We start from the raw sequence: 10,026 nt of genomic DNA, 5'->3' as shown, positions 1-10,026 counted from the left end.
ATGCTGAAGAATGAAGGTGAGAAACATGTGAAATACAAAGGTTGTCTAGTTGTAAAAGGCTTTGCGTAAAAAAAAGGTATTCATTTTGAAGAAATATTTTCACCTGTTGTGAGAATGCCATCCATTCGTATGATTCTAGGTCTAACTATAAGTTTGGATTTCGAGATGGAACAATTAGATGTCAAAACTGCATGTCTTCATAACAACTTGAAAGAAGAGATTTACATGGAATAACCAGAAGGTTTGGAATATGGGGTAAAGAACACTTGGTTTGCAAATTGAAGAAAAGCTTGTAGGGATTGAAACAAGCCCCCAAGCATTGGTATAAGACGTTTGACTCATTTATGATGAGTCATGGGTATAAGAGTTATGTTGCATATCATTTTGTTTATTTTAGAAAACTCTCTGATTATAACTTTATTAATCTTTTGCGTTATATTGATGACATGCTAATTATTTGTTAAGATCTTCAAAAGATTGACAGGTTAAAGAAAGAACTAAGTAAGCTCTTTGACATGAAGAATATGGGGCTAGCAAAGTAGATTTTGGGCATGAAAATAGAAGGACACAAGAAAACAAAGAAGTTATACTTGTCACATGAAAAAATATATTGAACGGGTACTTGAAAAGTTTAATATAAATGATGTAAAACCAGTTCGCACGGTACTTGTAGGACACTTTAAGTTGAGTGCAAGACAAAGTCCTTCAAATGAGAAGGAAAAGAAAGAAATGGAAGATGTATCCTATGCTTCAACAGTAGGGAGTTTGACGTATGTTATGGGTGTGTACAACGCCAGACACCGCAGATGCAGTGGGCGTGGTGAGTAGATTTATTACCAAGCTTGGCAAAGAACATTGGACAATAGTAAAATGGATTATCATATATCTCAAGGGTACATCCAAATTATGTTTATGCTTTGAAAATGAAAAGCTTGTGCTTTATGGATATACAGGTGCAGACATGGATGGAGATTTCGATACCAACAAATCCACAGTAGGTTACTTGTTCAATTTTGTAGGGGAGCCATTTCATGGAAGTTAAAATTGTAGAAGTGTGTTGCTCTTTCTACAATAGAGACATAATATATAGCGGCTATAGAAGCAAGCAAGGAAATATTGTGGATGAAGAGGTTCTTAAAGAAACTGGGTTTGAAGTAAGATAGCTATGTGGTTAATTGTGATAATCAGAGCGCGATTGACCTTAGCAGGAGTACTATATATCATACCAAAATGAACCATATAGATGCTTGCAATCAGTGGATATGAGATGTCTCAGAGAATCAGTTGATGCAAAATAGAAAAAATCCAATCTATCATCCATCCAATAATGATGACTAAAGCCCTAACAAAGGATATGCATGAGCTTTATAGGGACTTGGCAGGCATGGGTGCAACTTGAACATAGATATAATGGGCACGAGATCCATTAAGCAGGGGAGCCCTCCACAAGGGTCTAGAGGGGGAGATTGTTACAGCCTTTTTCCAAAGTCCATAGACTTCTAGCCCCATGAGGTTGGGGCCTATTTTTTGGGGAAACGAAAATTAAAAGGGTATTTTTGAAAAAATAGAAATAATAATAATTAGGGTTTATCATAAAAAATGGCATTTTTTTTTTTAGATAGAGAGGGTAAACCAAAAAATTACAGAGAGAGGTTAAAATCCTTTGTTTCTCTCTCTTGGATTTTTTGATGTGCAGTAAAATTACAAAGGGTTTTTTGTCCAAAATCTCAAAAGGTTTGGAGCTTCTTAAATATTTGAAGCTTGTGTTCTCCAATGAATGTTGGAAAGAAATTATTCTTGTGAGGGGGAGGATGACAAAAAAAAATCTCACAAAAGCAACCCTGTAGTTTTCTTATTTTTTTTGTTCCTAATTCTCAAGTTACAGTTAGTTAACTTGAGAAGAACTATCGTAATTATTTTTCTGCATGGTAGATTTTACCTGTGCACCATGGTTTTTCCCTTCTTTGATGGGTTTTTCACATAAATCTTGGTGTTTGGCTTGTTTTTTAATTCTTGCAAATTTTATATTTTATTTCTTAGAGGTTTGGTATTTTTTCATTGATTCATACATAGATGGGAAAGCACTACTTTCCAACAGAATGGTGGCTCACCAAATATTACATCTTGAGTTCTATTTTTACCAAAAAAAAAACAAGCAAACAAACAAACAAGTAGCCAGATGTCAACTAATTACGTCCCAATTACCCTTTGATTCACTTAGGACACGATCTCCCAATAAATACTCGAGAACCGAATGCCTGTTATAATTAACCCATATGATTTCTATTTGGACCCATAATTTTCGATTTCCCATCCAAGCATGGAAGGAAATATGATGCAGGGGAAAAATAATTAAAATGAAAACGAAACAAAAGGTGAGAGAATATATCATCTCTCAAAGTCTGCAAGGGAATCCACCCGAACGAGAGAATATACCTTCTCTCAGGGTCTGCAAGGGAATCCATCCCCAATAATCTCTTCACAAGATCTCACTACATATTCTTTCTTTACATAACTTCCATGTCCAAGCAGGAACTCCCCATTTTAAATATAAAATTTAAGTAACTAGAGAACCCTAGAAAGCTCCTACGAAATCCTAGTCGTTCATTCCATTTAGTCATAATCATCCATTATTAACTTAAAAATAAATGACTAACTCTACCCCTAACAAAATAAGGAAGAACAAGTAAAATAAAAAGAACAATAATTACTAAACCCTAGTAACCTAAACTAAAATAATTCTTAAAAATCCCCAAAATATAATACTGGATTAAAGTACATAAAAAAACCCGAATCAAATCATTCCATACATGCGTCAATCTCCTCTAGTTGGATAAAACTCGTCCTCGAGTTTTGAAGAAGGCTAAGATGAGATCTACATCAAATCCACATCCTTCTTTTGTTTTCTTCTCTTTGGGCTCTAAAAGTATGAATGGTTGTGAAAATAACTCCAAGAATGGATCAAAATATGAAGGAGGAGGAATTAATACAAATATCTTGAACTCAGCTATCATTTCATCATTTATGGGTTTGTGATCGACATTGTCCTCCTCAAAATCCAACGCCTAGCTTGAAATAGGATTTACTGCATAATTTTCATGTGGAGAAGAAGCTCGATCTCAGGAACATCGTTTTGTATTCTATGTTCCATCTCTTTTTCTAGTACTTGAATGGCGGGATCATTGAAATCTTCACTAACCAAGGCTGCTGGAAGTTGATTAGGAACAAGATGAAAGTAACCACCTTCATCATCATTGCCTTGATTTCTAATGCTAGTCTCCAGATTCCATTCACCCCGAAGTTGTGCAACCTCCTACGTGAGCTTTTCTACTCTATCAGATAAAGGCATGAATTTTTCTATTTTCTCCACTAGGGCTTGAACTTTTTTATACAACAACGACAACTTTAATTTTTTGAGGGATGCCTCCTTTGAAACCATCGGAATCCGCTCTGATACCAATTGATGCAAATTAGGGTTGATTCTTGACAAATCAACACCAAATTGATGCAAATTAGGGTTGATTCTTCAAAAATCCGCACCTTAATTCGTAGAGACGACTCTAGAGAAAGAAGGAAAAATCACAAAACCAAGAAATCTACCTCCCAAAGTTTATTCACCAAAAGTTCTCTGCAAAAAAATAACAATCTAACTCTCCATACCCTTCAACAGCAAATACTTAAATAAGTCATAACCCTAAACAGTTCCTGCGAAATGCTGGTCATCCATCATATTTAATCATAGTCACCTACTATTGACTTAAAATAAATGACTAAACTTGTCTCTAATGAAATTAATAAATAACAATTAAAATAAAAAATAAACCTGAATAATTCTCTTTAATACACCAATGCCCCTTTCTTTCTCTCTTAGGTCCTACGATCCTTCTTGGCCCAGCCATGAACTATTGGCCGGGGCATGGCTGCATCAAAATATCAAAATGCTAGAGTTTCCACCACTGTATGTGGGTGAAAATACATAGAAAAACATGTGTGCAAATAGCAATTTTCTTTAGTTAGTCTATCTTTGGTTTGTAGTGAACAATGAATAAATTTCTTGTATGCTACAAGATTAAATAATATGTTTTTGAGAATTGCATCTCCCATCAGGGGGCCATGGCCGGCTACTGCGTTGGTATTATAGTGTTGTACCTTGGTTTCTCCACCTCTCTCTTTTGACAACCGACCAGAGACAGAGACCCAAATCTCAACCTCAGAGAGAGAGAATTTTCCATGCCCGTATGTTTATTAAGTACGTGAATTAGGGAGCCAAATTAATGATTAATAAGGATAGATAGCGGGGGTGATTTGCTTGGCCAATTTTCTTCATGTTATCTCAAGCTCTTAGAAGAAAGGCCAAGAGATCTCCCAAAGGAGGAAGCATCGAAAATGGAGAGAGCAGCCGGTCACGCAATGACGACGGAGGACATGCTGGAGAAATTGCTTTTTGCGACGGCAGCTCGAACAGACTTACATACAGGGATCTCCTCCTATCCTCGGTCCAGGTTCTAGGAGAGGGTAATTTGGGCATGGTGCAGAAAGTTGTATGGATGGATGGTCTGACTCTGGCTGCCAAGAGGCTTCATCCTGTGGCCATTAGCAAAGGGGAATTCTCTAAGAGAGTAGAGAAGTTGGCCACACTGAAGAGTGAGTATTTGGTGCCAACAAGAGCGTACTTCTACTCCAAGAGAACCAAGCTAGTTTTGTACGACTACTATCCCATGGGAAGCCTTGCCGATTTACTACGAGGTATGGATTTCTCTAAGGGCATGTCTGGTTCGCATGAATATAATTTCTTAAAAATTATTTTATTATAGAATAACTAATTTGTCACATTTGGTTCGTAACAAGATTCAAAAATCATTTTGCCTCTTGAAATTAATTTTCATAAAAAGCGTTCAAAATCGAAGAAATTGGAATCATAACCACATAAGTATGATTCCAATTTTTTTCAAACATTTTGGGGCTGGGGATGTAAGTAGGGCTGATAGGGCTCAGCCCAAAAACTATAGCCCAAAAAGCCCGACCTGGTGTGAAAGGAATATATTCGACCTAGGCTTGGCTCGGACCATTAAGAAACCTTTTTTTTTGCTCTTTTTTCTTTATTTTTTATCTCACTCTTAAACATTTTTTTTTGTAGTAAGCAAAGAAACAAATATGCTAAAATAGTTTTTTGAAAAATTTAAAAAAATTGGGTTTTTAAATAGAGAGAAAGAGAGATTAGATTTTTAGAGAGAGAAAGAGAGATTGGATTTTTAGAGAAAGAAAGATAAATTGGATTTAGAGAGAGAGAAAAAGAGATTGGGGTTCCATAGAAAGAATGAGTTTTAAAGAGAGAAAGAGAGCTTAGATTTCTATAGAGAGAGAGAGAGCGCTTGGGTTTTTAGAGAAAAAGAGATATTGGGCTTTTAGAGATAGAAATATATATTGGGTTTCTAATGAGATAATGGTTTTTAGAGAAAGCAAGAGAGATTGCGTTTCTAGAGAGAAAGAAAGGGTTTTTAGAGAGAGAATAGTTTTTTTTAGAAAGAAAACAATTTCATAGGAAATCTAGACAGTATTATTAAATGAGAGAAAAACAAAACATGTGAAATCTAAATCTAAGAAAAAAGAAAAACATGTGAAATCTAAATCTAAGAAAAAAAAAAAAAAACATGTGAAATCTAAATCTAAGAAAAAAATTAAAACATGTGAAATCTAAATCTAAGAGAAAAAAAAAAAAACATGTGAAATCTAAATCTAAGAAACCTAGTTCCTAGGAAATTATTTTGCAACGAGAGAAACTATTTCATGCGAACTAAACATGCCCTAAAACTTCAGGTAACAAATACTCGTAAGAAATTTCACAATGAGCTAACATTTGTGGACCACAAAAAAAAATTCTAAATTCATTTTCACGGTAATTTAAGGAACGAAGAAGAATTTCACTACAGAAGAAAACAAAATGATTTCCTCGTATAATTTGTTTGCTTAATGATTCAATGACAATTTTGCTCATCTTTTTCTATGTTTTATAACTTGTACTCTACATAATCGGAAGAAACACAACACTGGTCACAGCATGTAATTTATTTATTTTTTTTTTTTTTTTTTTTGAACAATGTTCCACCATCCAATCGTATCTAGCAACAGTGGTGATGACTCATTGTCCTACTGTTCAGTCCCATCAGATAATTGTCCTACTGTTGAGCCCCCTTGGGAAATTGCAGCTGACTTCTATCGATGGCTGAGGGCATAGAGATAAGGGAAAATACAGGATAAGACCATTTGATTTTAGCACAAAGAAGTTATAAATTCTCGGTCCTTGGATATTAAATTGGATGACATAGATTTTGACATTAACTTGGCTCAAATTTTAGAAAAATTTTTTTGGAGATTTTTGACATACCTCAATCCATTAAATTTGACACCTGATGGATAGGATTGATTGTGATCTTATACTTTAAGTAAATAGTCCCATAATATATATTCCCTAGAGATAGAAAAATTTTGGAGATTCTTGACATATCCCAATCCATTAAATTTGACATCTGATGATGGGTAGAATTGATTGTGATCTTATATTTTAAATAAATAGTCCCATAATATATAATCCCTAGAGATAGTGAATCCATTTTCATGCTTGTTAACATTATTATAAAATGGGTATGGCACAGGTCCTAAACAATCAAACTAAGGCCCACTTTCAATTAGTGTCAAAAGATGTTGTTTCAGCACTAAAAATCTTTATGATGACTTAAAATTTTATTTTCATCTCGAATTATGAAATTTTGAGCTTCAAAAAATAGTATATATAGCACATATCTATGGATACTTGGAAATCTTAAAAATTAATGTTCTAAGTAATGCATTATAACATGCACTATTTTCAAGACTTGAAGTCCATTTTTTTATGTCCATCTATCTCAAGGTCGAGATACTCATATTTGAGGGTTTTTCAATATCGAAACAGCTTCTTCTACTTAAATTTTTGAGGTGCGCCTTAATTTTATTGTTAGGGCCTCAAACTATATAAACTTTTTCCTTATAATGTAGCTGTGTAATTGCATTGTTCAATTGAGCATTCCATTTTCTTTCGCAAAAATGTAAAGTTATCAAGAATAATCAAATGAGACCTTGTCCTATTGAAAATGTGTAAGATTCAAATCTCTTTCGTTAGTGGCTCGTGTAGAGGGCGGAGATGATACATTGTATCATTATAAGTTTGACATTGTCATTCAAGCACAATCAGAGATTTCAATCGGTCTCCCACACCTGTATGGTAATTAAAATTGATAGGAAAAAAAAAAAGGAACTAAGCATGTTTGGTTGTCTTTCAGTGCACTAAAAAAGGACGTAAAATGTGGCAGATCTCCCATATTTTTGGAAAATACAAGAGCTTTGTCAAAACCATGGTAAGGCCATTTTCACAAATATTTATGTTTGGTTCCCATCATGAAAATACATTTGCGAAAGTACTTTTATCTAAAAAAATCTCCCCCTTATGATTAGTTAAAGGAGTTTTTTCATACCAATTAGTCCCAGCATATATTTTCACATAAATTGGTAGCCAATTGGCACGAAGAAACTCCCACAAGTAATGACACGAGGGTTCTTTCATGTGAAAATACTATCGTGTAAGTATTTTCGTGTGAACCAAACATGTTCAGATTATAGGTCGGATCCACAAAGGACTTTTCATATTGCAGATGGTTCTCAATTTTCATATCCTCGTGATATTTTTTTAATACCATCAAACCAATGGAAATACTTGTTAGCCAATGTGAAGATCTCTTCTTTACTTATGTTTTGTATGGAAAATTAAAATATTTACTTTGAGAACCCACTATAGGCAGTCAGGGTGGTGGGTGCTAGAATGTGACATCCAAAGTTATAATCACGAACTCCCAAGTTAACATTCAAGAAAAAGGATCCAATTATTTTTCTAAAAATAGTTGAAACCAGATTGTAGAATCTAGCATGGCATTAAGATTTTTTTTGTAATCACAATATAGAATAGTATAGAATGAGACCATTTATCTTTGATACAAGGTGGTCACATTAATTTTGACTGTTGGGTGTGAGATTAGGTGGCTCTAATTATTCCATTGACCACGCTCAAACTTCAAAAAAAAATTTATATCAAAGGTATCAAATTGTTTCATTGTATACAATACCTTACAATATTGCCTAATTATGAACAAAACCAAGACCTTGTTCATCTGACATGTATTTGCTAGTACAGGTGCGAAAGAACACGGGCACACTCCATTGGACTGGCAAGGACGGATCCGAATTGCAACGCAAGTTGCAAGGGCCATCTCATTTATTCACAGGCAGAACCCATCACCAGACAAAGATCTCCAAATGAATGTGCATGGCAGCATCAAATCCACTAACATATTCTTAAGGATCGATTTCTCTGCTTGCCTCTCGAATTACGGATACTTGCAGCTTGTGGAATCCATCCACGTTCCGCCGTCTCAAAAATGTGACGTCCATAGCTTTGGAGTGGTGCTCATGGAGTTATTGGGTGGCCTCGGTGCTGTCTCAAAGGTCAATTTGGTGATGGAAAGAAGGGATGAAATAAAGACCAGAGAAGTCAAGTTTTTTGACTTTGCTGGTGGAGAGAGGGAGATAGAGCAAGCCTGCGAGGTGTTAAGAATGGCTTTGGAATGTTTGGCAAGATCACCCGAGGAAAGGCCTTCCATGGAACAAATTTTGCTCGTGTTGGAAGCCATGGCTTTTAAGTGTGCACCCATTGATTGTACAAATTCACATTGAAACTGTAGACTTCTATCCCAATCTATTTGTATTTGAATACTATCGTTATCATTATCCAAATGTTATCTCAGCTATTTTGGGTCGGCTATATGAATCTTGTTTTTGCATTATGCATTATTAAAAATAGAGCTTAGTGAAATATTTATACCCTTTCTATACCGTTTAGATACAAGGTGGTCGGAATCTTCCTTCAAGTGCCTCTTTTTTATTGAATTTATTAAGAATTCCATGGCTACAAAGAAAGGCGGGTCTCATTTTCTAAGTCCTTTTTTAATGGGCAAAGTATCCAAACGAGGAACCATTAAGAACCACTGCACACCAAGGGGTGGTGATGCCCATTTAAACCCAATTTATATATTTTTCCCCAAATCAAATTTGTTGGAGTTCATTTGTTAAACATTCCTAGTTAATCCTATCAATGGCCTTATGAATGGCAATTTTTAATAAAAAGCTGTTCTTTTTATTGCATGAGAATTATCAAAATGCACCTACGTAATTAACTATTTACATTTTAACCCTTTTTTTATTTAACTTCAGAAAAGCTCAACAAAATATGCATGATGATGAGATGAAATGCCTAAAAGGAGTAAATTGTTAAATAATTGAAAAGCTTTGGATAGGAGGAAATTAAGAATCTTGGATATTTGAAATCCAATAAAATCAATGGATTTTCAAAATCAATGATTTTTGTCATCAAATTTGGATAAACTACAAAACTCAAGGATTCCGGTTTCTAAGTCCATTGTTTGGTAATAAAATTTGAAACAATTTCTCTTTATAAAACCTTAATTTTGAGATAGTTTATCTCTCTAAAACTCAAAATTTGGATAGCCTCTCTCTAAAAATTTTGAGATAGTTTCTCTCTCTAAAATTTGATATGGTTTCTCTATAAAATTTTAATACGCTTTCTCTCCAAAACATGAAATTTAAAATTGTTTCTCCAAATATTTTGAGTCATTTTCTCACTCTAAAATTTTCGGGTTTTTTCTTACTCAAAAAAATCTAATGATTTCTCTCTCTAAATTCTAATGAAGTTTCTCTCACTAAAATTCTAAGAATTTCTATCTAAAAATTAAATTTTGAGATAGTTTTCCTTTCTAATAATTTTGAGATAGTTTCTCTCTCTAAAAATGTTTAAGTAGTTTCTCTTTGAAATATAATATATTCTTTCTATCTAAAATTTTAAATGCTTTCTCTTTTTAAGACTTATTGAGATAATTTGTCTCTAAAAATTTTGAGATAGTTTCTCTCTCTAGAAATTTTTAG

At 34.1% G+C, this 10,026-nt stretch overlaps 1 protein-coding gene across 1 annotated transcript; it reads left to right on the top strand.

Annotated features, from left to right (window-relative positions):
• Nucleotides 1-4,154: 4,154 nt before the first annotated feature.
• LOC18428363 (putative inactive receptor-like protein kinase At1g64210) lies at nt 4,155-8,827 on the top strand. Its single transcript, XM_006837398.3, has 2 exons — nt 4,155-4,746; nt 8,222-8,827. Exons 1-2 carry the CDS (start codon nt 4,326-4,328, stop codon nt 8,758-8,760), a joined length of 960 nt encoding a protein of 319 aa, XP_006837461.1. The 5' UTR covers nt 4,155-4,325; the 3' UTR covers nt 8,761-8,827.
• The last annotated feature ends 1,199 nt before the right edge of the window (nt 8,828-10,026 follow it).

This window comes from Amborella trichopoda, chromosome 1 (genome assembly GCF_054954075.1).
Source record: "Amborella trichopoda isolate Santa Cruz 75 chromosome 1, AtrichopodaSantaCruz75HAP2 v2.0, whole genome shotgun sequence".
Taxonomy (NCBI): domain Eukaryota; kingdom Viridiplantae; phylum Streptophyta; class Magnoliopsida; order Amborellales; family Amborellaceae; genus Amborella; species Amborella trichopoda.
This window is presented reverse-complemented; position numbering and strand designations above follow the sequence as displayed.

What these genes read in the sequence shown, in the direction of transcription:
- LOC18428363 (XM_006837398.3), top strand. Translation starts at nt 4,326, where the DNA reads ATGTTATCTCAAGCTCTTAGAAGAAAGGCCAAGAGATCTCCCAAAGGA. An exon ending in CCTTGCCGATTTACTACGAG is followed by an intron (nt 4,747 to 8,221) that starts GTATGGATTTCT and finishes TTGCTAGTACAG; the next exon opens with GTGCGAAAGAACACGGGCAC.